At 43.4% G+C, this 26007-nt stretch overlaps 7 protein-coding genes across 8 annotated transcripts; 4 read left to right on the top strand and 3 right to left on the bottom strand.

Annotated features, from left to right (window-relative positions):
• The first annotated feature begins 63 nt into the window (after nt 1-63).
• LOC135331636 (stress-70 protein, mitochondrial-like) lies at nt 64-4225 on the top strand. Its single transcript, XM_064526858.1, has 15 exons — nt 64-249; nt 297-361; nt 456-636; nt 692-908; nt 983-1056; nt 1241-1347; nt 1395-1467; nt 1522-1611; nt 1713-1805; nt 1920-2129; nt 2209-2436; nt 2575-2797; nt 3307-3494; nt 3682-3822; nt 3981-4225. Exons 1-15 carry the CDS (start codon nt 139-141, stop codon nt 4095-4097), a joined length of 2118 nt encoding a protein of 705 aa, XP_064382928.1. The 5' UTR covers nt 64-138; the 3' UTR covers nt 4098-4225.
• Nucleotides 4226-4252: 27 nt separating this feature from the next.
• LOC135331637 (short/branched chain specific acyl-CoA dehydrogenase, mitochondrial-like) lies at nt 4253-7861 on the top strand. The gene is made up of 10 exons (XM_064526860.1): nt 4253-4410; nt 4460-4592; nt 4841-4941; nt 5213-5419; nt 5648-5818; nt 6007-6132; nt 6443-6535; nt 6793-7020; nt 7212-7311; nt 7671-7861. Exons 1-10 carry the CDS (start codon nt 4393-4395, stop codon nt 7748-7750), a joined length of 1257 nt encoding a protein of 418 aa, XP_064382930.1. The 5' UTR covers nt 4253-4392; the 3' UTR covers nt 7751-7861.
• Nucleotides 7857-8744, bottom strand: LOC135331639 (uncharacterized). The gene is made up of 2 exons (XM_064526863.1): nt 8605-8744; nt 7857-8495 (listed from the first exon to the last, which is right to left on the bottom strand). The coding sequence occupies exons 1-2, from the start codon at nt 8638-8640 to the stop codon at nt 7944-7946; spliced, it is 588 nt and encodes a 195-aa protein (XP_064382933.1). The 5' UTR covers nt 8641-8744; the 3' UTR covers nt 7857-7943.
• A 736-nt stretch (nt 8745-9480) lies between these two features.
• On the bottom strand, nt 9481-18120 carry LOC135331638 (L-seryl-tRNA(Sec) kinase-like). 2 transcript variants are annotated; one of them, XM_064526862.1, is made up of 8 exons: nt 17979-18112; nt 17898-17924; nt 17596-17846; nt 17443-17543; nt 17177-17387; nt 17022-17100; nt 9912-10008; nt 9481-9787 (listed from the first exon to the last, which is right to left on the bottom strand). In XM_064526862.1, exons 1-8 carry the CDS (start codon nt 18093-18095, stop codon nt 9591-9593), a joined length of 1080 nt encoding a protein of 359 aa, XP_064382932.1. In that variant the 5' UTR covers nt 18096-18112; the 3' UTR covers nt 9481-9590. The 2 variants fall into 2 exon arrangements, with proteins under 2 accessions (XP_064382932.1, XP_064382931.1); XM_064526861.1 differs by having other exon boundaries at nt 9482-9787; nt 17898-18120.
• LOC135331635 (uncharacterized) lies at nt 10143-16890 on the top strand. The gene is made up of 6 exons (XM_064526857.1): nt 10143-10501; nt 10768-11064; nt 11152-11862; nt 11967-13592; nt 14046-16282; nt 16481-16890. Exons 1-6 carry the CDS (start codon nt 10210-10212, stop codon nt 16820-16822), a joined length of 5505 nt encoding a protein of 1834 aa, XP_064382927.1. The 5' UTR covers nt 10143-10209; the 3' UTR covers nt 16823-16890.
• A 28-nt stretch (nt 18121-18148) lies between the features above and the next one.
• LOC135331632 (phosphatidylinositol 4-kinase type 2-beta-like) lies at nt 18149-22210 on the top strand. The gene is made up of 9 exons (XM_064526853.1): nt 18149-18339; nt 18539-18716; nt 18887-19087; nt 19462-19593; nt 19767-19991; nt 20248-20365; nt 21453-21586; nt 21640-21699; nt 21928-22210. Exons 1-9 carry the CDS (start codon nt 18203-18205, stop codon nt 22078-22080), a joined length of 1338 nt encoding a protein of 445 aa, XP_064382923.1. The 5' UTR covers nt 18149-18202; the 3' UTR covers nt 22081-22210.
• Nucleotides 22211-22281: 71 nt separating this feature from the next.
• LOC135331631 (uncharacterized) lies at nt 22282-25980 on the bottom strand. Its single transcript, XM_064526852.1, has 8 exons — nt 25474-25980; nt 25034-25299; nt 24473-24865; nt 24002-24310; nt 23687-23814; nt 23480-23636; nt 23146-23353; nt 22282-22915 (listed from the first exon to the last, which is right to left on the bottom strand). The coding sequence occupies exons 1-8, from the start codon at nt 25689-25691 to the stop codon at nt 22282-22284; spliced, it is 2313 nt and encodes a 770-aa protein (XP_064382922.1). The 5' UTR covers nt 25692-25980.
• Between the last annotated feature and the right edge of the window lie 27 nt (nt 25981-26007).

The following is a 26007-nucleotide window of genomic DNA, read 5'->3' as shown; positions in this document are numbered from 1 at the left end:
CAATAATTATACACTTGCGTGGGTGATAGATGAGCCCACCCCCACAACACAACGCGCATGTCCACAGCACAGTTCCACGTGGCTGCAAATCCAACCTCCTCTGAAACCACGTACCTATCTACCTCAGAAGAAGCAACGATGTTTTCGTGTTCTAGGGTACTAAATAAAAACCTGTGGCAGCAGTGCCGAGTGGCCACGCAACAGAGGGCCCTGTCCAAGAATGCTGCATGGAGAACAGTGTCTAAGGAGGTAAAAGTAGCTCAACATAAGAATTATAATTATTCTGTCCTCAATAGAGGCTAGCTGTATCGGGACTAGACATAACAGCCATTGGTGGAAGACCCTGGGCAAGACACTACAGGTATGACAATAACAAAACAGTCTTGGTAACCGATAGACCGAGTTTCATACACAAAAGCAAATTCCATCAATTCATAATATTTTATACATTGTAGTTCTGATGTGAAGGGTGCAGTGATTGGTATAGATCTGGGCACAACCAACTCTTGTGTGGCCGTCATGGAGGGCAAGAACCCCAAGGTGATAGAGAACTCTGAGGGCTCTCGCACCACTCCCTCTGTAGTGGCCTTCACTAAAGATGGAGAGAGACTGACTGGAGTGTTAGCAAAGAGACAGGTAGGAATATTCTAACATGCATTTTAGGTACTAGTATTACTATTCTCTGCTGTAGTCTGTGACAAACTCAAGAAATACTTTTTATGCTACGAAACGTTTAATTGGACGCCGTTTTGACGACAAAGAGGTACAGAAAGAAGCCCAGACAGTTTCCTATGAGATAGTGCGTGCCTCTAACGGTGATGCTTGGGTCAAGTCTGGTAGTGATGGGAAAATGTACTCCCCTAGTCAAGTGGGGGCTTTTGTCCTCATGAAGATGAAAGAAACAGCAGGTATAGCCCCTGACAGTGGTTGCTATGATAGTGTACTTGCCGGCTGCTCATGTGTGATTTGTTTGTTTGTGTAGAGGCTTACCTGGGTCAGCCCGTTAAGAACGCTGTCGTCACTGTTCCAGCTTACTTCAACGACTCACAAAGACAGGTGTGTGGTTTTAGTTAGTGGTTTACTGCAACCTTTGTACTCCATTCATCTCTCATCAATGCCTTGAACAAAGAGGCAATAGTAAATGATGTCTATGGAGTACATCTAAGCTATACTGCCATATATGGGCACTACTCTTCAGGGCATTATGTCATTCAGTGCAGTATTTGCCTCCCTCCCTCAGGCTACAAAAGATGCTGGTCAGATCTCAGGGTTGAATGTGCTGAGAGTGATTAACGAACCGACAGCTGCTGCACTTGCATACGGCCTCGATAAAGATGAGGATAGAATGTAAGTGTGTGTGCGAGGTGGTGGTACATTAGCTTCTCCGTGTACAGTATTGCAGTGTATGATCTTGGTGGTGGAACCTTTGATGTTTCTATTCTTGAAATACAAAAAGGAGTATTTGAGGTAAGAGTCCAGTATCCATGATAATGCTGTCATTTTAGTTTGTCTCTTTTGTAGGTCAAATCTACCAATGGAGACACTTTCTTGGGAGGAGAGGACTTTGACAATGCTCTTGTCAAGTATTTAGTGGCAGAGTTTAAGAAAGATGTAAGTCATGTTTCCCTAACCGCCATCATGCAATTCTGTATAATTATCTCTTTGGATGTTGGCCTGTAACAAACAACCATAGCGTGTTGATTCCCCTCCAGCAAGGGATCGATGTCTCCAATGACAACATGGCACTACAGAGAGTAAGGGAGGCAGCTGAGAAGGCCAAGGTGGAACTCTCCAACTCCATGCAGGTATGGTAACCTCACCCACACCATGCTCTAGAAACTGTGTGCCTGAATTCGTTGAATTGCTACATTTATTTTATGTTCTATGGTAAACCTAAATTTCCCCCATATTATGTGTAGACGGACATCAACCTGCCTTTCCTCACTATGGACGCCGCTGGACCAAAGCATTTGAATCTGCAGCTGACAAGGTCAAAGTTCGAATCGTTAGTGGCCAGTCTCATTGAGCGAACTGTGTCACCCTGTGAGAAGGCTATCAGAGATGCTGACGTCAGCAAAAGTGATATTGTTGATGTCATTTTAGTCGGCGGAATGTCAAGAATGCCAAAGGTAGAGAAAGTAACATTTTATTTCGTCTATTTTTATATTCCGTTACATAAGTAAGGAACTCAATATTTCGTTCCTGTAGGTTCAAGAGTCTGTTCAGACGGTGTTTGGACGTGCCCCTAGTCGGTCAGTAAATCCTGACGAGGCAGTGGCCATAGGTGCTGCTATTCAGGGTGGTGTGCTGGCAGGGGACGTGACTGACGTACTGCTGTTGGACGTGACTCCCCTCTCTCTGGGTATCGAGACCCTGGGGGGGGTGTTCACCAAGCTTATCAACAGAAACACCACCATCCCCAGTAAGAAAAGCCAGGTGAGAAGACGAGAATAAAAAAAGTCTTTTTTTCTCTGAGAATAGTTACTATTATTGTATAACTATCCGAGATCAACCCTATAATATCTGTGCTTGTGAGAATGTGAGCCATGATAATGTACCATGTGCATATTCCAGGTCTTCTCCACTGCTGCCGATGGACAGACCTCTGTGGAGATTGTTGTATGTCAGGGGGAGAGGGAGATGGCCAAGGACAATAAAGTTCTCGGGAGGTTTCAACTTGTGGGGATTCCCCCGGCTCCAAGGGGAATTCCCCAGGTTGAGGTGACCTTTGACATTGATGCTAACGGTATTGTCAACGTACACGCTAAGGACAAGGGAACTGGAAAAGAGCAACAAAGTAAGCAATGATATATTTTGCAGCTCGTCTTTCAGCTACCATAACTTGAATTCCATTGATCCAATTTCAACAATTTTATGATTTTCTGAAAATCTAGAAAGAGACCTTTCAAATAATGTCATCAAAGTTCATATTTGAGAGATAAAAATATTTGGCATATTTGGCCATACCATGGATAATAGCCCATGGTCCAAGGCCGAAAAATGACAAATTATGGCCCAAGTGAAATTTTGGATTTAAACACATCATTTGAAAGGTATCTTTCTAAGCTATCAGAAAATCAGAAAATTTTTGACATTAGATCAACGGTACTAAAGTTATGGCTGTTAAAAATATTACCCCCCCCCCTTGTAATCAATAATTGATCACATAAATTCTATTTGAACTCTACACACTATGCCCAAATGAAGCTCCTATACTCTTAATCATTTCAATTCAAAACTTGTTATATGCATGGGTACACCAATCCCAATAGATCCTCCACCCCTAACCACACCCTCTCCCTGCAGTTGTGATCCAGTCGAGTGGTGGCCTCTCCAAGGATGAGATTGAGAACATGGTGAAGGATGCTGAGAAGTTTGCAGACGAGGACAAGAAGAGAAAGGAATCAGTGGAGTCTTTGAACCAGGCAGAGAGCATCATCCATGACGTGGAAACCAAGATGGAGGAATTCAAGGACCAGCTACCAGCCGACGAGGTATATCAGAGCTTGTAGATTATTGATTTGCAAAAAGAATTTCAGAGATTGTGGAATGCTTCCTTGTATAGATTAGTGTTGTCTGATTCGTATTCTTTCCTCAACCTGCTAGTGTGTACAGTGACTACTTCTATTGTGTGAATGTGTTGTCCGCTTCAGAGTAGTATTATATATTGTGTTGTCACAGGTGACCAAACTGAAGGAGGAGATTGAGAAGGTACGGACTGTCCTGGCCAACAAGGACAATGAGACACCAGAGAACATTTCCAAGGCAGCTGGAGAGATGCAGAAGGCTTCACTAAAACTGTTTGAAATGGCCTACAAAAAGGTCAATATACAAGATTGTCGTTTCTGTATTGACAATGTTTTACATATGACCGACCCTTCCCTCATATAGCTTGTGTGTTGTCCTTTGCCCTCTATTCTTTGTTTAGTGCATAGGACGTTTTTCATTTATATACCCGCACATGCACACACTCAAACAAGATGGCCGAGGAAAGAGAGTCTGGTAACAAAGGAAGCTCAGAGAGCACCTCCGAGGGAGAGGCTAGAGATGCAGCAGAAGAAAAAGCAGAAGAAAAAGCAGAAGAAAAGAAAGAATAGGGTCAAATTCACTCAACTCTTGCTAATAGAGACCTCTCCATTCTAATGGGACTTTTCCATTCTAATGTCTTTTGTGTTTTTGTATTAAATTAAATTATTGCTGATGCCCAGTTTTTGATATGATAAAATCCTCAGTGTATAAGTTATCTCGAGGTTATAACCTCGAGACAAAGCACATATACTAAAGCCCCAAGGTCAAGGTCAATTCTCAAATAAAGAACTCTTGCTGATCAACCCAGATCCACTGCACTGAGAGCTAGCTAGCTAGATTCCAGTCCAAGACGTGCACTCCAGAATGGCTGCCAGTACACTGGTAGGTGGTACTCACTGAGGCCCTGTGTAACTCTTGTATCATTGCACAGACTAGATGTGTGGGCTCATGGCTGAACCCACTACTCTCTCGAGCTGCTCTCAGTCCCCTGGTTGCAAGGAGCTTTGGTGGAGGTCACCCTGTCACAGTCCTGTCTGATGAGGAGAAGATGATGAAGGAAACTGGTGCGATGTCATTAGTAGTCTCGTAAAGCAACCATGATTATAATCACCCCCAAACTTGTTTTGCGGCTAGATCAATAAAATTATACATGCACCTTGATATAATTATGGCTACTGGTGATGTTCAGTGGTGACCCCTTGCTCTAAATTAGCTCATATTCTATTATGTCCTGTCTAGATTTATACCCAGTCAGGATAGGATAGGTTTCAGCTATATATAGAGTATTCACCAGCTGATATTCCTTCCCTAGTTGCCCGTTTTGCTCGTGAGAAGATTCAGCCGCTGGTTAGGGAGATGGATCAACGATCTGAGATGGACAAAAGCATCATCAATGGACTCTTTGAGCATGGAGTGAGCCGCATGCACACTACCCAATAGATGATGTAATACAATCTACTAATAATAATAATGAGGGGAAGTAATTTGAGTGTAAAGTATCTAAAAAAGATGTATTCAGTATATAGGCTCCAATAGACTCTTTATTGGATTTGTATAGCTTTTCAGACCAAACACTATACTCACTTGTTTTCCTGAAATTGGGAATTTGATTGGCCCTTTCTTTGGTTTTAGACCGTCCAGTATCACCTATGCTAATACATTGATGTACCCCCCCCCCCTCTAGTTGATGTGCATTGAAGTGGATCCTAAGTACGGCGGTGCAGGCTCCACTTTCTTCTCCTCCATACTGGCAATCGAGGAGCTGGCTAAAGTGGATCCCTCTGTGAGCGTACTGTGTGATGTACAGAACACACTTGTCTCTGAGCTGTTCCTGCGTTGGGGCAGCGAGGACCTCAAGAACAAATACCTGCCCAAACTAACCACTGAAATGGTGAGTAGTTTACTTTTGAATTTTTTTCTTTTTCTGAATCAGTGTGTGATCAAAGCCTTGTGTAATGTCTGTATAGGCTTCCTATGATCAATAATCTGCATTTACCATTATTCAGTGTTCCAAATAAGACATTGAACTTAGCGCTTAGCCACAGCGAATCAGAAACAAAGTATTTGCGTCCTCATCTTGATGCTGCTTGGCGTGATTGTTACCCTCTCTTCCCTCCAGGTTGGTAGTTACTGTCTCTCTGAGCCTAGCTGTGGGACAGATGCCTTTGCCCTCAAGACCAGTGCTAAGAAGGAAGGGGGGTACTGGATATTGAACGGACAAAAAGCGTGGATCACCAACGCAGAGCATGCAGGTGTCTTTATGGTCATGGCCAATATCGACTTCAATAAGGTCAGTACATACATGTAAGTGTTTTCACACCCTCCACCTTTGACCCTAAAACTATTCCAACAAAAATTAATATTCTTACTCTAGAGACTAACATTTTTACACTCATTGCGATTACTGTATGCAAGCATTCCAGCTTGTATCATTACAACATGACGCTAAGTATGTCAATCAGTATGTTTATTGCTCAGGGTTACAAGGGCATCACGACATTTGTGGTGGACAAAGACAGTGAAGGTTTGACTGTGGGCAAGAAAGAGGACAAACTGGGCATACGAGCATCCTCCACCTGTCCTGTCTTCCTGGAGAATGTCAAGGTGACTTTCCTGTACCTGTGTCAGTGATTCTGTGCACAACGATATAGGCTATTTATATTAGTGATGTGTTTAAATGATGTGTTTAAATCAGTGATTGCTCTTGGATTGAAATGTCCCATTCTCAGAGAAAAAGTATGGGTTATTGTTATAGGGGATTTTTCCAACTTTATAACTTGAGTTAGGATCTCACTGACAAGATGCATTTGAGCCCTCTAATTAAGATTTAGAATACCTAAAATGTTTATAATTATAATAATTATTATAGCTAGAGTATCGAGTATTGAGTATGATGCCCGCCTCTCCCCTCCAGGTACACGAGTCACAGGTGATAGGAGAACTTGGGAAAGGCTACAAGTACGCCATAGAAACCCTCAACATGGGAAGAATTGGCATTGGAGCTCAAGTAAGATATTTGAACCACTAGCTTTCATCAAACTCAACCCCCTCTTAACAGTTACAGTGTCAACTAGCCTCATGATTACCCCCCCCCCCACACACACACACACCACACACACACACACACACACACACACACACACACACACACACACACACACACACACACACACACACACACACACACACACATGCCCCCTCACACACACACACACACACACACACACACACATGCCCCCTCACACACACACACACCACACACAGATGATAGGATTGGCCAAGGGTGCACTGAACGCTGTCATCCCTTATCTCCACGAGAGAGAGGCGTTTGGTCAGAAGATTGCCGACTTCCAGGCCATGCAGCACATGAGGGCACAGCTGGCCACTGACATTGAGGTTGCCAGTGTAATGGTGTACAACACAGCAAGGATGCACGAACAAGGAATGCCATACGTCAAGGAGGCAGCCATGGCAAAGTACTTCTCCTCTGAGGTGAATAGCTATACTTTGTGTGAATGCCTTCAACTGTATGTTAAGGCTTGTTCTTAAATTTGAATGGCTATAACTTTTAGTTTGGGGAAACATGCATTCCATAGCTTTCAGGGAGTCTTAATTGTTGTGTGTTTATATTGAAGTTCTTTATTGCCCCTACAAAGCTGACATTGGTGTTTATGTTATTGTAGGTTGCCAACAGAGTGGCATCGCGGTGTGTGGAGATGGTGGCTGGAGTGGGCTTCACCAAGGAGTACCCCATAGAGAAGTTCTTCAGAGACGCCAAAATTGGTGAGTGTGTGAGTGTACATCCTGTGATTAGTGGTTAAATGGATGCTGTGTGTATAGATGCGTACATGGTGTATAGTCATGTACATGTGTAGTTGTCATTACTGTGTGTGTGTGTGTGTACAGCTCATGCAGCAGTGGTGGTGTGTATGGATGCATAGTTGTAAGTGTGTGTGTGTGTGTGTACAGCTCATGCAGCAGTGGTGGTGTGTATGGATGCATAGTTGTCATTACTGTGTGTGTGTGTGTACAGCTCATCAGCAGTGGTGTGTATGGATGCATAGTTGTAAGTGTGTGTGTGTGTGTGTGTACAGCTCATGCAGCAGTGGTGGTTGTGTCTTTACTATGATTTTTTTGCACAGGACAAATCTACGAGGGTACATCATTCACACAGTTGAGTACCATTGCCAAGTGTATGGATGAGGAATTTAAGAACCAGTAACTGTTACCATAGATACTTACCTAACCTGTATACAGAACACTGCTTTTTTATGTTTAATTAATAATACTTTTCTGATGAGATACCTTTTCATTAATTTGTTGAGATGTCTTGTACATTGAAAAATTCATGGCAAAAAATTAACACAAAGATATTTATAATTCTGAAAAATAAATTCTAAGTGCAATACAACAAGTCATTGTTTGTACGAATACTTCCAGGGGGTGTGTCCTTGGAAAGGTTGTTGTGTAGCCGCTAGCACATAGAGGGGGGTGGTGTAAGAACGGGCTCGATGCTGACGATCTCTCGAGTGGCGCACAGTTCCTCCGTCAGCTGACTCCGCCCTAGACAGTAGTTTCTGTTCACTGTATGTAGTTGATACTAGGTCCTCGGATTTGATGCTAACGAGGTTATCAGGAGAATGTTCGTGTGGGTAGCGTCTGAAGTTAGGCTTTGTGAGGACGTCGAACTTGTACAGCAATGACTCGTTAGTCTCAAACGAAGAGGACGGTGTAGCTGATAGTGATCTCTTGTGCTTAATCAAGCTCGAGTCTGTACTGTAACATTGTCTGTAGGTGGACGAGTATGTCGGGCTACTTCCCCAGGAGGCATGGTTGTCAGAGCGATGCTGATTGCGTACCGAGCCCTTGTCTATTCTCTTACCCAGTCCCTGACCAAAGTACTCCCCACAATGTTGCAGTGTGTGCCGATTGTCATGCTTTGAGAAGAGGTTGTACTTCACAGTGCTCTGCAGAAAACAAGGATTGCTATAATAATTATAATAACAATTTCACTAGTTTACTAGTTTAGCAAGCAAGCCAATTACCCTAGCTGTTAGCTAGATCTACTGTAGCTACCTTGTTTACATCCATTGGTGGGAGAGAAACAGACATGATCTTCAGCTATGGTCCGGCCAGTACAGTGGATAAATCGTATAAGAGTCTACTTGCAATTGCATACTGACAGCTCAGTTAGATTGCGTGTAGCATAGTTGCCATGGATACTAGCTTGTTTACATGATCAAAGGAGGATCAAGGAGCTCTGTAAGCTGTACTAGTACTGTCAAGACTCTAGTTTAATACTAGACAAAGACATAGAATTGGTAAGTGGCAAGTATGCTAAGTGTAGCTAGTCACACATCTCTCTCACACATGCAGAAATGGAGCCACCATTCAGTTTAGCAAGTGAGGACATTGACAGTGCTGAGCTGCACAGCCAAGCAGCAGCCGAGTACTTGAAAGAGAACAAGATAATGGAACTGTTTGAGAACATGACATCCGTGCTCGTATATGAGAGACCAGATAATCTGAAACAATTCATGAAAGACTACATCGAACAACTCCAAAAAGCAAAACAAGACCCGGACCAAGTCGACCCTCCCTCACTCTTTGATGAATCAAATCTCGAGTCGGTGTTTGGGATGTTAGACATCACACGCAAGGGACATATCTCACATGACAAGTACTTGCAAGCTATGGGAAATCTTGGAGTGAGAAAGTTCAACCAAACCCCGGCAGGAGCAGCGTTCAACAGAATCAGTCAAGAGACATTTGTGACAGAAGTTAAAGTAGCTCTTAGGAATTCATCTGCTACTTTTGTTGACAATTAGAACGTTACTTTCTCACTGCACTATATATGTAGCGGAAGTACGCCCCGTATACGTTAAGTTGTGGCTATTATTAATATAATTATAATTATATCTGAGATTCAGTCCACTGCATGTGTGTATAATTATATATACAATTATTAACAAGTTATGTCTTTGTGTTAATAACATTGCACCACCATAGATACTATAAATTACAGTACTACTAAACAAATAATTATTGTGGTGACCACCTAATTAATGTTCAGTTAACAGTTTGGTAAAGTATCCATCAACTAATTCTTTAAACTTGTCCTCTAGTGGGTGCCCTATTGCACTGGGGTCCAGTTGACTGCCACACATTCCACCATTTCTCAGCTCCTCCAAAATCTTCTTACGGACATTATTGGTATCTTTGGCTAACTTGGCTCTATCTTCCCGGGAGATGGCTCCACCTATAGAAATTTCATCTTTACAGTTGTTCAACCATGCATACAATACTACATATACGGGAGTCCACACTAGTAATAATTTTCTATGCAGTATAATTATTGTTGTCATAATTATAAATGCTATAACCTGGAGCATGCATCTTGAATTGCCTTGAGACACACTTTCGAAGCACCTTGTCAGCTTGATGCACATAGCTGTCAATATTTGCAAGTTGACAAGATTTCTGTAATGGGTATAAGGATTCCATATCAATTATGATGCTATATTACACAGACTTGTTATGATAATATACTGCAATGTCACAAGTTTGGTATGATGCATACATGAAAGGAATGCACAGGTTATAAAAAGAGCTTGCTGTCATTTCTTGTCATTTCTTAGACTCTATTGTGCAGGAGACAAGCCACTAATTGGTGTAAGCAAGATGACAACAAAACCACCAGTCAATGGTGTGTTGGATGTAATACTCCAGAACTGCAAGAGATATGGAGACAAGCCTGCACTGCATTGGCTCAACAAAGATGGGGAGGTTGTGCAGACTCTGACATACAGTGAGATCGAGGAACAAACTCTAAGGACAGCTGAAGGCCTTTTGGATCTGCTGAGCAACTACGATTTGAGAGCAGGACAGAAGCAGTGCGCTGTGCTCTGCTACCCCCCTGGACTAGAGTTCATACTGACTTTCATCTCCTGCCTCAGAGCTGGGCTGATTGCAGGTAGGCAAACTGTGTCCTGTATATAGGTTAGCTTTAATGTGTATAGGTGTATAGTTACAAGTAGAAAACCTAAGCCTTTTGCACTGTAGCACATTGACACGTTGACATGACCCTTATGAAATAACTGACGTTGGCTGGAATTGTTTGTACAATCGTCTGTACTAAAAAATGTTATCACCTCCTATTTCACACACGCACACACACACACACACACACACACACACACACACACACACACACACGTACACGCACACACACACACATAGTTCCAGTATGTTCTCCCAGCAAACATGACTCTGTCTACACCACCACCACTCTCAACAAGATCACGTCAGACTGCTGTGCTGTGATTGGGCTCACCAGCAAAAAGTTTTGTGAAGACCCTGTCATTGCTGAGATGATGGGTACCATAGCCTTACCTTGGCATTGCGAGTTGATCATTGATGACAAGATTAACGAGGAGGGGCTACCCCTAAGCTCAGAGGGCGGGGAAGAAAAGAGCAAGATGGACAAGTGCTCCCTAGAAGATGTGATTATGCTGCAATACACATCTGGTTCCACAGGTTTGTACAACACATTTACAGCCAAACAAAATAATAAGCATTTCCAGTGATTCTTTGCACATTGTCATAATAACATTTCCCTCACAGGTAATCCTAAAGGAGTCATAAACACAAACAAAAGTCTCCTTCACAATCTTGAACTAGTGAAATCAATCACCAAAACAAATGACCAAACCATTGAGCTCAGTTTCCTCCCACACTATCACGACTTTGGTTTATTCTGCAGCTACCTACAACCTTTGTACTGTGGGGCTACTGGATACTTCATGTCTCCTCTTACATTTCTCCAAAAACCAGGCCAATGGATCAGAAGCATCTCCAAGTTCAAGGCTACCCATTCGCAAGTTCCAAACTTTGCACTAGAGCTCGTTATGCAAAAAGGCTATCCACAAGACGTCGATTTGAGCTCCTTGCAGCACATCTCAATTGGTTCAGAGCCAATCTATCCAGACGCAATCCACAGATTTGAAAACGAGTTAGCACCTTTCGGCCTGAGAAAGAACACAGTGAGAGCAGTGTACGGTCTGTCTGAGCACACAGCGTGTGTATGCGGAGTGACTGACGGGCAGGACCCTCTCGTTATCAAGGGCCGTATCAGCTGTGGGGGGTCTCCACCAGGAGTGACAGTGAGAATAGTGTACCCTGATACTCGGACGGAGGTGGGAGAGGGAGAGGAAGGAGAGGTGTGGGTGAACAGCCCCTCCAAGGCACTCGGCTACTGGAACAAGGCCAAAGAAACTCAGAGGATGTTTGAAGCAGAGCTGGTTAATGATGCTGGAAAACACTACCTAAGAACAGGTGAAAAATTAGTTTATCAACGAACTGTATACACTAATTTTAATAAAATTGCTTGCATTTTGTGTTATACTGTATATCCTTTAGCCTTGCTATGTTCACTGCAGGTGATCTTGGCTTCATGAGTAATGGCCAGCTGTTCATATCGGGGCGAATCAAAGACGTCATCGTGATGTACGGTCGAAAAATCCACCCCAGCGATATCGAGATGAGCATGGAATCACAATTCAAATTTCTCAGACCAGGAAAAACAGTTGCCTGCGAATATTCTGATGGAAAAACTGGAGTGGCCTATATCGCTGAGCTAAACACAGACAGTGTAACAGCTGAGCTAAACACAGACAGTTTAACAGCTGAGCTACATTCCTACTCCATGCAAATAGCAACACAAATTAGCTTACAGTTCCAAGTGAACACCACGCTGGTTGCATTCGTACAACATGACTCAATGCCGAGTACCACGTCTGGTAAGAAACAACGGTCACTTTGCAAGACAAAACTACTCGAAAACTCACTTCCCGCAGTATTTAGATGGGCACCTTCCGTTGAGAATGATGCAAAATCCAAAGCAAGTTCACCAACTGAATTGAGCACTACAGCGAAACGAACGCAAGTGAGCCCCAAAGCCAACAAATTATTGCCACTGAATACAACATTCTCTGAAAAACAAGAGCCTAAACCAACTGAATGGAAAGGACGTCAGAATGTCACTCCAACCGATCTGTTCAAGCAGTTCAACTGTGAGCTTGAGGAAGACAGCTCAGACACACTACTGTCACCATTATCAACAATGCTATCGAAAAGGCGAAAGTCAATTGTCACCAAAGCAGCTCGAAAAAATTCCAGACTTCCTCTAAAAATGCCCAAGGTTACAGTCAGTGAACTGGCTATCCCAAAGGTTTCAGACCCAGACACTTCCTCGCCTCAAGCAAAGGATCGAAGAGGATCCAGAATCATCCCAGCCATCACAGCAACGTACACAAAAGAGGGGCCTATCTCAGTGAAATTATCCCCCAAACAACCAGCAAGATTAGAAGTATCTAATCTGCTATGTGTTCGAGAGAGTTCACCAAGAAGACGGTCTGCACCTCCGCACTCAGTCAATGTCGAGGAGAAGCGAATCGAAGAAGATGCTAGGAGACCAAGTATGCAAGACAGAAAAGTAATGATGTTCAAAAAACAAAGGAGAAACACTTTACAGATTTTGACAACAAGTATCAGCAAAGTATTGGAAGTGGAGCTAGAGCCAAACTCAAACATATGGGCCCACGGATGTAACTCTCTGAAGGCTGTCCAACTGAGCAAAAATTTGCAGCTTGACTTCGGCTTCGGTGTTGAACCTCGTTTTCTGTTCCAGCACCAAACGCCAGAGGCACTTCTCGAGAACTTGCAACGCAGGATACTGAACATGCCCCAAAGTGACGAGGAAGAAGTTAGGAAACGGGAAAAAGTTAAGAAACGAGAAAAAAAAGACTGGAAAACACAGAGTCTGGACAGAAATCTTGCCAGTAGAAGAGGCTCCTGGTTTAAATTGCGTAACGAAAGACGACAAATGTCGCTGCCAAAGATCATCTGTGATGACGATGATGATGACGATGACGATGACGATGATGATAACGACTCCATGATTGCCAGTACTACCAGTAGCAGTAGCAAGTATATTCTAGAGTCTGATGAGGGAAATGAGGAAGAGACAGAAGTCGCTATTGTGGGGATGGCTGGCTCATTTGCAGGTGGGTGATATTTAATATATACCATAGCAATATTTAATGCACTGACTATGTGGCTTTTACTGTGTGTGTGTGTGTGTGTGTGTGTGTGTGTGTGTGTGTGTGTGTGTGTGTGTGTGTGTGTGTGTGTGTGTGTGTGTGTGTGTGTGTGTGAGTGTGTGTGTGTGTGTGTGTGTGTGTGTGTGTGTGTGTGTGTGTGTGTGTGTGTGTGTGAGTGTGTGTGTGTGTGTGTGTGTGTGTGTGTGTGTGTGTGTGTGTGTGTGTGTGCGTGCGTGCGTGCGTGCGTGCGTGTGTGTACATTCAAGAGTACATACCTACCATGTATAGTATACTTAAAAGCAACACTATAACTGGGGGCCTTAACAAAAATTAATGTGGTGTACAATAATTATCAATAACACAAGTAATTAACTTAATTAAGTAAATTACAAGTAATATTTTTCTCTCTCTACACAGGCTGTGACAATACTCAACAGCTGTGGAACATGATACTGAACAAACAAGTTGCAACCACCTCCCACGCAGACCACACCTCACACCACACCTACAACGGAGGATTCTCAAACGTGACTGGACGATTCGATCACCAATTCTTTGGCCTGTCAGAACGGGAAGCCTCAACCTTTGACCCCCGGCAATCTATGCTACTACACACCGTATGGGAGTGCCTACAAAACAGTGGCTATGAGCGACCATTATCGGACATCAGACGCTCAGAATGCGGTGTATTTGTTGGCATCTCTCTCGATTGTGATGGTTCTGAAGACACACCAGCAACTAGCATATCGAGTAGCATCGCAGCTGCCAATCGGATTGCTCGTACATTTGACCTTGTGGGCCCGACAATGACCATCGATACATCATGTGCCTCGTCACTGTCTGCACTCGATGCTGCTTGCCTCTCTCTAAAAGCTGAGGACTGTACTGCTGCCCTCGTGTGTGGGGGGAACGCTATGCTCGATAAACACAGATTCAAGCTCCTTGAAACAACAATGGGGATGCTGGCTCCCGACGAAAAGTGTAAACTATTTGACAAGACTGCCAATGGCTATGTCCGTGGAGAAGGATCTGGAGCAGTGCTACTCATGCCCCTCTCAAAGGCTAGGACGGAATCAAGACGAATTCTCGCTGTGATTAAATCAACCGCCACAAACAACAATGGTGCTGCTCCCACTGCCTTCATCTCGGGGATACAGACCAAGCTCATCAACAAAGCTCTCGTGAAATCCAGGATTGATCCTTCTAGGATACGCTATATAGAGGCTGGCACTAAACTAGGAGACGCTAGTGAAGGTGATGCAATACGAAGAGTATTTCGACCGAAAGGTGACAATAGAAGAGTGTGTTTAGGTTCGATTAAAGCAAATATTGGACACCTTGAATCCGGAGCAGGCATTGCAGGCCTCATCAAGACTGTTCTAGTACTCGAACATGCTCAAGCCCCAGGAAATCCTTGCCTTCAACAGATGACCCCGGCCTTTCACCTACCAAAGAACATCAGCATTCCAACTGACAACGTTATTGAGGTATTTGGAGCTACCGAGAAGGCATGTGCGATCGTGAACTGTTTTGGGTTTGGAGGCACCAACGCTACAGCTGTCCTCCAACAGTATGCAGTACTCCCACACATGATCAGAGTGGAGGGTGGTCTCTTGTTCCTGGGGGCAGAGTCAAGCTCACATGATTTATCGGAGATCTCTAAAACTATCTCAACACTTGAAGACACATTCCCAAAGTTTAGACAAGCAAGTCAAGCGTGCAAAGCACTTCTCAAACTCGATGCGTTGACCAATCATATTGCTGCTTTCCAACTATTGTATGGAACTGCTAGTCTTCTTATGTCTCTAGGAACAAAATTCAACATTGCAGGCGGAATTGGCATCATAGGAGAAATCTTAGCCTTGTCTCTGGCTGGAGCGATGAAAATATGTCAAGCAATGAACTTTATCAGGAGCTACAAGTCTGGCAACTACCCAGCAATCAACAAGATTCAAAACGCTATCTCACAGCCTTCAATAAGTATATTCTCGTGTGTCCTGGAGAAAGTTTTCCACCCTGTACATTACGAAACAGAGCTCAAGAGTGAAAAATACGCTCGAGCATTCCTCAACATGCTGAAAGGGGAAAGTAACAGAAAGAGTACATTTCTTACCAAGGCACTGGGTATGATTGCACGTCAAACCGGTGATGCTAGACCTTTACTGACCCTTACAATGAACTGTGCATCTGAACAAATGTCCGAGATTGAGCAATCTCTACCGGACAAAAACATTGTGATGAGTATGGCCCACAAAGAGTGCCCCCCCAAGATGAGCGACCCGCAATACATCAGAGTAAAGTGCATGGAGTTGAGAAACCTCAGTGATGCCCTCCAACTAAAGTCATGTACTAAGAAGCCATCAAGAGGACCTGAACACACACTGCCACGATTTTACGAGAAGTACCCACTACGAGCACTTGTGGACAAAGTGGGGAAATACAAATCAAGCACTTATAGTGACAACACAACCCTGATCAACGAGTCTGGCTACGTCACACAAACTGCATCAGCTGATTCCATGACATCACCACCACAGAGAGCACCACCGCCCTCCCCCTCCTCTCTGGGCATCAAAATGGGAATGAGGACTCAGGGGGGACTCACTGACAGTTGTCTCAAGGCTCTATGGAACCAGAACCCAAACTTCAAAGAGGTATGATTATTGGTATTGCATTCTTACAGACTTGCAAAGACCACAAGCCTTAATTTCCCTTTTATCTGCCACAATTGATTCACAACAGTACCCTGTGTACGGCCTGTGCTTTCAATTACACAATGTGCATACATATACTTTAAAATGTACAATCATATTAATCACTGCATTTACTAAAAAAAAGTTCATTGTCCATAGACAGTTGAGGAGAGCAGTGAAGATCTGATGGGAAACCAAAAGAAAGAAGTGCTGTCAACCATTCTCAAACAAGTGGGAAAGGAGCTGGATGACACGGAGATCCCCATCCCCCTAGAGGAGTTGGACGACACGGAGATCCCTTTAGAGGAGGGGGCAGAGAGTGGGATAGTGGGTCTGGACTCCATTAACGTTATGCAGTTATCCGATTTCTTAAAGAAGACATACAACATTCATTTCACCGTCACAGAGCTGACTCAGTTGAAAACATTGGTAGCAGTAGCTGAAGCTGTTGTTGAACAGAGCTCTGTCTTGAAGAAAAGTATTTCTACACCAACTAACTGACTTTTAATTATTGATTGTAGAGCCTATATAGACTTGATTGAGTTATTATAATTATGTCAGTACATGCTTGCGTGCTACTTATAAATTATTGATCTAAGTCTAATTTTACATATTCTTGTACAACAAATGCGTGACAAAGGCTTGCACAATGATAGCAGGATTCATGCACTCCTGATGATATAGGCATACATATACCTACCCTTAATGCAGCATCTAGTTGAGGCAGTGGTGTCACTGGTGTACACAGTGCTTCCACAATCAGAGGCAGTACCTTGCCACTGCATGAGAGAGACAACATAAATTTGGTATAAATCAGCCGAAAATACAGTTTTTAAGGACAATTAATTTACATACCATCCTTCTTGCGTAAATATTGTGATATCTCCATCACTGTTGATACAGATGCTCAGTTTCTCCCAGTGATTCTGGTCTGGTTCCGGATATTCCATACTCCGTTCCATGTGCTCAATAGTGGAATCAGGTATTGGATATGGACGATGTAGATTCCGCAATTTAGCGACTTCACTGGAGCATTGCACACAAACTTGAGCAAACCCGATTCCGTCTATAGGAAACATTCAACACAAATCATGTGAAATTAGGCGGTTTTATGCACTCACACTTTCTGGCAAGTTGATAGTATTCGTATCTCATACTCTTCAATGGCATATTGTCATCCAGGAATAAAACAACTGTTCTTGAGCAATCCTCAGAGATCATTCTAATCAGTAATTCAATTAGCTCACATGCATAAGATTAACACAAACGTATACCTTCCATCTCTATCAACTCTAACTTGAGAATGGATCAGCTGTTCTCTAATGGAATCAATCAATATTCTCCATTCAAATTCAAAACAATCTGCAGTACTGCTATCTGCTGATGGAGGTGCCTCTGCAATCTGACTAGACTGTGAGGACTCACTGGAAACGGTTGGAGCTCTTAAATTGTTCAGAGTGATAAAATTTTCAATGCACGTCAAAATTTTAAGACGGGCATCCTTCATTACAAAGTGTGTCTTGTCCTGCAAAGAGGTAATAAAATTAATTTTTGTATGATTACGAATGCAAATTACATATTTTTTGTTGTGTTGTCGCTGATCCGGTGGATAAAAGTCGTCAAAATGAACGACTACTGGAATCCATTGGAACTGAGCTGCAGATCTCATATGAGCTGCCAAAAATCTTGAAAATGTAGTTTTTCCACATCCAGGAATTCCAATCAGCAGCAACAAGCATGTACCTGTCTTGTACTTTACCTTGTTTGTGGCCATGTGGAGCTATTGCGTGGGCGTTAAATTTGCCAGCTCAGCAGCAACGTCATTCTACGTCATTCCACATGTAAGGTGGAGGAGTTGTTCTGCTCTAGAAGCTCGAGTAAATGGCAGAGTCCAGTGCTAGTGCTAATGGACGGGTGGAGATCCAGTTGAACAGCCTGTCAGAGTCCGATGGAGGGAGTGCATCAGACCGGAGCAAACGTTCCAAGTCCCCAGGCAAAAGACTACGCTCTGAGAATAGGTACATTCCATATATATACAAGGCCAGGCCGGCTAGGCTGGGGCGGCTGCTTTAAATTAAAGACATTTACTGGCAATGTGCATAATACAGTGTGGATGATTCTGATTGAAAATATATTGTACTAGCGTACCTACTACCTTACTCCGCCTGACGCACACCCACACACCATCACTCCTCACACACCATCACTCACACACAGGCCACTTATTAATCGGATGAGCTCCACGGACTCCGCCTTGTATCATACGAACGAGTTTGAGGACCAAGAATTTGGTGGTATAGTGAGAGCTGCTGAGTCAGCAATCGAGGCCAATATCCTCCCCCAGATGATCACCCAGGGGAGCAGCGGCAGCTACTTTGTTAAGGACGTGGAAAACGTGAGGAGTGGCCAGTGAAATCATTGAATGGCAATGTTTTCCTTCATGTTTGTAGAATAGAATTCATAGTACTTAGAATGAGGTACTTTCCATTCGTTACAATTGTCTTATTATTTGATCAGACATTATAGAATGATTTGTCGTTGCTAATGCTTCCATCCTTTTTTCAGGAGACCATTGCAGTTTTCAAACCTAAGGATGAAGAACCGTATGGTCATTTGAACCCAAAGTGGACCAAGTGGATACACAAACTGTGCTGTCCATGCTTTTTTGGTCGCAGCTGTATTGTGCCTAACCAAGGTTACCTGTCCGAGGCTGGAGCGTACATGGTGGATGAGAAACTAGGCCTGGGTGTGGTTCCCAAGACTAAAGTGAGTGGATCATGTGTATCATTCAGTGTGTTCTCTAGGTTATAGTGAGCACTGTAGTTGCTGTTGGGTGTGCGTTGAAGTTTTGTTGATTTTGGAGGACTGTAGAGTAGCCATACAGTACATTATGCACGGGGGAGAGGGGGAGAGAGGCCTGGGGGACAGTGGGAGAGGGGAAGAGAGGCCTGGGGGACAGTGGGAGAGGGGGAGAGAGGCCTGGGGGACAGTGGGAGAACGGAGTAGCATGGGAGGCCTTGATCATTACCTAATTATGTATGTTGTAATGAGTGAGAATTGGACATAATAATCAATGTCTGTGTACAACATGCCCCCCTCACAACATGCCACCCTCACAACGCTGTGCCTGCTCCCTGTAGGTGGTGTATCTGGGGTCCGAATCATTCCATTACAGATTCAACGATCGATGGAAGACAAGCGTACGTCGATTTGCCACTGAGCAATGGCCGGACACCATCGGCAAGAGAGTCTCCAGTGGACTACCTCTAAAGGTACCGACTGTAGCCTTGGTTTTAGTAGTACCAGAATGGTGAAAGATGAGGGAATGGCTTTACTATAAATCTGGCTATGTATTATGTTGGCGTAATTATTGCGTTATTGTCGCAGTAAAGCAGCCCCTTCCCTCAGTGTATGTAAAAGTCACCATTATTGTTAACTGGTGCAGGTTGGTTCGTTCCAGTTCTTTGTCCGAGGGTACAAGGATGCTCAGGAACAGCTGGTGGACTTTAAGGCCACTCCCCTCCCCCCTCACTTGGAGCAACAATTTCAGCTGCAGTTTGAGCGACTCGTTGTGCTCGATTACATCATTCGGAACACAGACAGAGGCAACGATAATTGGCTGATCAAGTATGAGCCGCCCTCAGGCACTGGCGCTGATGAAGTGTTGTCAGTAAGGGATACTGTAGATATACCTACAAGCCTGTCCAATATCTCTCCCAGCATAACTCTAATTATTCACAATAGGGTACATTTTATAATGTTTCTATAAACTGACTTTTTAGTAAGAATACGACTACTCCAGCAGTGTAAAGTGTAGAGTACATAGAGTACATAGAATACATAGAGTACATAGGTTATTGAAGTAATGTTCTGTAGGTATTGTTAACCTTGTTGTGTACTGTAACTGACACTCGTGTATCTTGTAGGATGAGGAGCGCTATAAGTTAGTGTCAGCATCAGAAGGTGCAGCTGGCTCTGTCAAGATAGCCGCCATTGACAATGGCCTCTCCTTTCCTTTCAAGCACCCTGACGAATGGAGAGCATGTGAGCATCCACCAACTATTGTGTACAGCTGTTGTACTACCCGTGGGTTCATAGGTCGAACCCACGGGTATGCATATAAATAATTACTAGTTATGTAACCATGTCTACCAGCCAATTTACTCTGTAACCAATTTACTCTGTAACTAGAAGTGTGGATCGTATTTTGTAGCCTCTACACAGGCTCTCCTTTTTCTGTTCTTTATCACAATCGTTCAATAAGATAAAATACTGTCTTAATCGTTCAATGAGATAAAATACGGTATTAATTGGAGGAATAAAGAAAGAAATAGACGTAGAGTTAGGAAAAAGGAGAGCCTGTATCGGGAAGTCGCGTGAGGGTAGAAGGGTGGTAGAAGGGTGAAAATGAGCGTGGGCATGCTGAGCTAGAGATGTTGGACTGCCCACGCAGATATCTATGACTAATAAAACTTTGCCTGCAGCAAGCTGGACATGGACTTGGAACTGGAAGTTTGCAAGCACTATAGCTAGCTATATACCTTAGGCTTAGCTAGATGATCTACTAGTCTAGATTGTGTGTTCAGATTCTATCAGACTATTACCTTTTCTTGTGTCTTTCTACATGCTAGTATAGATCTTAGTCATCATTATCATATAGCAGGTAGCTACTGCCACCAGAGCTGGCCACGCTAGTTCTCTGATCTGACTTGCAGCACAGCTTGGGTGGTTAATTTTGTCTCAGTACAGTTTTATTAACTCTGAATGCGTGGGAGAATACCTTACGTCATGATTGTGGGCTACATATCGCCCACGTTCATAAAAATCCTTGTGGATCACGCGATTTCCCAAACCAGGCCTTACTTTTTCTTAACTGTACGCCCATTTCTTTCTTTGCTGCCTCACTATGTCTTTCTTATGATTTATGGATGAACAGTGACAACAGCAAGAAAAACTAAGGCCTGGGATCGAGGCTACGTATTTTGTAGCTTATAGTTAGCGCCAGGAGTACATTAAGAGGAGTGTCCAACTGTAGCAGTTGTAGTGTAAATGTGCGTGGGAGTTGCATACTCCTCTTAATCCTGTTAGCGCTTCACTGTACACTCACGTTCACTTTGCTGTTTTGTTGTAGATCCGTTCTATTGGGCATGGTTGGACATGGCCAAGGTTCCCTTCTCTGATAACATTGCCGAGTGCGTACTGGACAATTTAAAAGATGTTCAGTTCATACAGTCTCTCATCGATGACCTCAGGGAGGTGTTCAAGGTGGGCGTGGCTATTGTAGTCATGTGATCATCATATTATGGCTCCACTTGCAGAAAGACAAGGGATTCGACGGCTCCACATTTGACAAGCAAATGGCAGTCATGAGAGGCCAGGTGAGAGCTAGCTACTATTGAACCACTTTAAGACAGAAAGCTGTTCCATAAGGAATCAAATGGTTCCTTAATTGAACCACCAAGCCTCTACCTGAAGTACCCAGTTACAGGTGGTGCCGTAGGAAATTGGCCAGAATTGTATACATGTACAAAATTATTAGTTTTCTTTCTACTGTACACCCATAACGACTTAGCCGCTCAATTCTGCTCATTTGTATATCCATGCAGATCCTGAACCTGACTAGTGCTATTGAGAACAAGAAGACTCCCTGGGAACTGGTCAACATGCCGCCTGTGGTGGTAGAGTCCATCAGACGAGGACGGACTCGACAATTCATTCAAAAGTTTAGAGCTAGAGCTCCTTTTTTCACTGGCTGTTGATTGATTCATCTCTTTAATAATTTTGTATGCAATATTCAAATTCAAATTTGTGTGTCTATTTTTTATAAGCAATTCTGATCATGTATTATGTGTTTTACACACGCTGATAATTAATTACCAATGAACCTGATTATGATAAGAGGATGTGTTGTACATGAACATGAGTGACAAGTACATGTATATGATGCTACATAGAATTTATTATAGTGAAGTGACTGTGTCCAGTTGTTTCTTTTGCTTGCTCGGAGACTTCTTATCTTCAGCAGATCTGGGAGATCTTGGTGACCCATCTCTCTCTCTTGCCTTCTCCTTCCTCTTTGCTTTGGAACGCTCTCCATCTTTCTCTCTTCGTGGTTTAGCATCGGCACTATTTTCTTTTGCTTTGGAACGCTCTCCATCTTTCTCTCTTCGTGGTTTAGCATCGGCACTCTTTTCTTTTGCTTTGGAACGCTCTCCATCTTTCTCACTCTTTTCTTTTGCTTTGGTATGTTCTCCATCTTTCTCTTTCTTACGTCTTCTCCTGTCTCTCGATTGTTCATCTTCTTGGGTGATATCTTTATCTGTTGGGTCTCTTTTTGACTTCTTTCGTTTGTTTTTGGATTTGTGTACACCTTCGGATAGCCTCTGGTCATTAGTTTTGTCTTTTGTTGCCTCTTGGACATCTTTGTTGTCACTGTTGTGTTGTTTTGATGTTGTTTTCAGCACTTGGTCCATTTGCAGACTTTGCTTTCGTACTATTTCCCACATCTCTTCAGCGCTCTCCCACAGATCTTCATCGCTCTGTTCAGTTGGTGGGGGTGGGGCTGGAGGAGTGTCCAAGTCCTCCGGGGGTGAGCTGTATAGAAGATACACTTAACAGAAGCATTGTTATGATGCAGGAATCCACCTAGCTAGTGACTAAACAGCAACCTGTATGGTCAATAACACAGCGCACTATATTACGTAGGCACTAGTAGAATTAGGAGCATGAGCAGTCAAATGGTCCAAAAAGATGCTGTTGCCTTATAATTATTAATGGTTTAGTACAAAATACAAAATTGATGTGCACAGGGATGGAGAACACACCTTATCAACTGGTAGATGTAAAAGGCCCCAGCCACTACACAAACAGTCATTAAGAGTGCTCCCATAATAAGAATGATGACAGCCAGTATGATAGAGGACGTGGATAAAGGGGGGTGCTCTGATGTCCATTCCCTCATCACCTCCCCCTGGTTCATATTGAGACTGTGCTGCTGGTGGTGGGGTGGAGAGAGACCAACCAACCAGCTGCCTGCAGTGGGAGGAAACCAATAGAGAGGCTGTTACTCAGTTCTAGAGCAGTTTTAGAGGCTGACTTGATTATAGGCCCTCTAATCCAAACATCACCAAAGCACTAAACCAGTTGATTGTGCCTTACCTCGTGGCCACACTGCAAGGTTCACAGATGCTCTCCTGGTGTCAGCCTGGTCAGAGGCAGTGCAGACGTAGGTACCAGAATGCTCCTGTCTAGCTTTAATGAAAGTCAACCTGAGTCCTTTACCATCACTGATGTACTCAGTCTTTAGTTGTGTAGTCTGGAGATGCACAAAATTGACACACACATTTCATAAGGATACAGCACTACCTTAGACTGTTGATAATCCCTAGTCCACTTAATATTCGGAATGGTGTCCCCTGTCACAGTGCAATCAAAGGTCACTCTATCCCCCTCACTGGCTATCGTCTCCACTGGATACACTGACACCTGCATCCCTGCAAGTGGTGTGAACACACACACATAAGGTAAACAGAAAAGTACAGCTACAAAAACTCCCTCCCCCCCAAAAGATCTAGACAATCATTAATCATAATTAAATATACAGTGTACGTACAAGTAATACGCAAGTACCACATAAGTAATATTATAGTTTATCAAAACCTTCCAAAGCTAACTCCATACCTCTTGGTTTGACAATCTCCACACTCTGACTAACAGACTCCTCGTCCTTGTTCACCACAGCCACAGTGTAGGTAGCCCTCATCCCCTCTGCAGCAGTCGGTATCTCCACTCCATACACTGACAGAAGATTGTAGGCATTCTGGGTCACCAGCCGAGTCACTCTGGGTTGCCCCTCCGAGCTCAAGCCATCAGATCGCTCTACCTTGAATGTGGTCACGGGAGATGTGGAGTAGAGCGTGACATTGAAGGAGTTGTGGTCAGATAAGAACACAGTGTTGCCTACCAAGCCACTGATAATCACCATGGGACCTGCAGAAACACAGCTAATGTGAGGTTGCATGTACATTGCAAACGTGTGCAAATGTGTACAGTGTTATACCAGGTGTGACATTCTGATTATACTGCTAGAGTAAGATTGATCTTTACGTGTATCACTTTAATATGCCCTGAGTAGAACACAAGCACACTTGCCTTTGATGAAGGTAATGTTTAGAGATTTTGAGAGCTCCACAGTCCAATTCCTAGGTACAAATTCATCCCAATTCATACCCAAGCAGGTCACTGTGTACAGGCCAGAACTCTCCTCCACAGCTTTCACAAAGTTAGTGTACTTGTACACAAGAGAATAACCGTCCTCCGTCTTCTTCTGGTTATCTTTAACTCTCTCAGCATCAAACGAACTTTTGAAATGGCATTTAACGTTCTTGAATTTGTGGCCATGGTAGAATGATGTAACTATGGGTAACCAGTATTTCTTTCCAAACAGAGGGACAAATACATTAGTGACACCGCTCTCTCTCATTTGCTCATAATTCCGCTCAGTCATGAACCAGGTGTGAACATCAAGAGCAACTGACTCCTCCACTATAGGAAACAGTAAAAAGTGTATGTCTCGATCTGCATACACTTACGATGTGCCAAAAACTTAATACAAAATTTCAACACTCCTAAATAAGACCAGTACATTATTTTCATGAATCTCTACAGTATTAAACTGCGGCTTTAAACAATCTCATCCCCCACCGTACCTACCATAGCGGTTGGGCTGAACGATGTAGCCTCCCCTCCGTGGTTGGAATGACCTACTCCACGGTATGCAGGAGATGTCTGCCTCAGCTACAAGCGGTCTCTTCCAGAACAAGTTCCCCGGGCCTAGACACAGTTGCAGCACCCCAGTGGAGGCAGGAGGTGCTGCAAACAGCTTCTGCACAGAGGCACTCACGGTAACAGAGGAGAGGCCAATTCTTGTTTGCTTGAGGTGAACTTTGCACGAGTTACCACACGAATACTCCAATGGCCTGCATAAAATTATAAAATTTTTAGCAACAATACTGCAAACATTATAGAATAGCTAAAAGCTGCAAGCTGCTAGGACAATGATGCACTGAACATGGCAATGTTTAATTCTGGATGGTAATGTAGCTAGATACTTTATATTTTATGGAGGACAGGAGCTAACGGAATGAATTTACCTATCGCTATCGCTTCCAAAGAACACAACATAGTCTCCTTTCTTTCCAACTCCATTCAGGTTGATATGCTTCGTAGGCTCCCAAAACTCCACTCTCACAGCACGGGTATCGTGAGTGTCTATGCTATGTTTATACTGCTTTCCTACAATATGAGGTTCATAGCGAGCTTCTGAGTAGCTCAGAAACAGCAGAAGAAGCACAAGCCAGTCTGCATGCATGGTACCTTTCCTTTCAAACTGACTCAGATAGTTAACTAGTTTAATAGCGCATACTGTCTCAGAGTCTCAGCTGTCTCTAGCTAGTAGCTAGCTTCATCCTCTGGCTTCATCCACTACAAGTTATGGTCGTTAAAGTTGAAAGATGTTCAACTACAAGCCTCAATTGTTTTTCTAAAGAACGACATAGCGTTCAATTGGAGAAAAAAAGGAATCCTAATAAGTGGTTGCCTACATTTGGGCATAGATTGAAGAGTTAGACTCTTCAATCGGGTAATGGCAGAAGTAAAGTGTATCCAATAAGGAATGACATGTGTGT

Source organism: Halichondria panicea, chromosome 2, assembly GCF_963675165.1.
Source record: "Halichondria panicea chromosome 2, odHalPani1.1, whole genome shotgun sequence".
Classification (NCBI taxonomy): domain Eukaryota; kingdom Metazoa; phylum Porifera; class Demospongiae; order Suberitida; family Halichondriidae; genus Halichondria; species Halichondria panicea.
The sequence above is the reverse complement of the archived record's forward strand: the minus strand, read 5'-3'. Positions and strand labels throughout refer to the sequence as shown.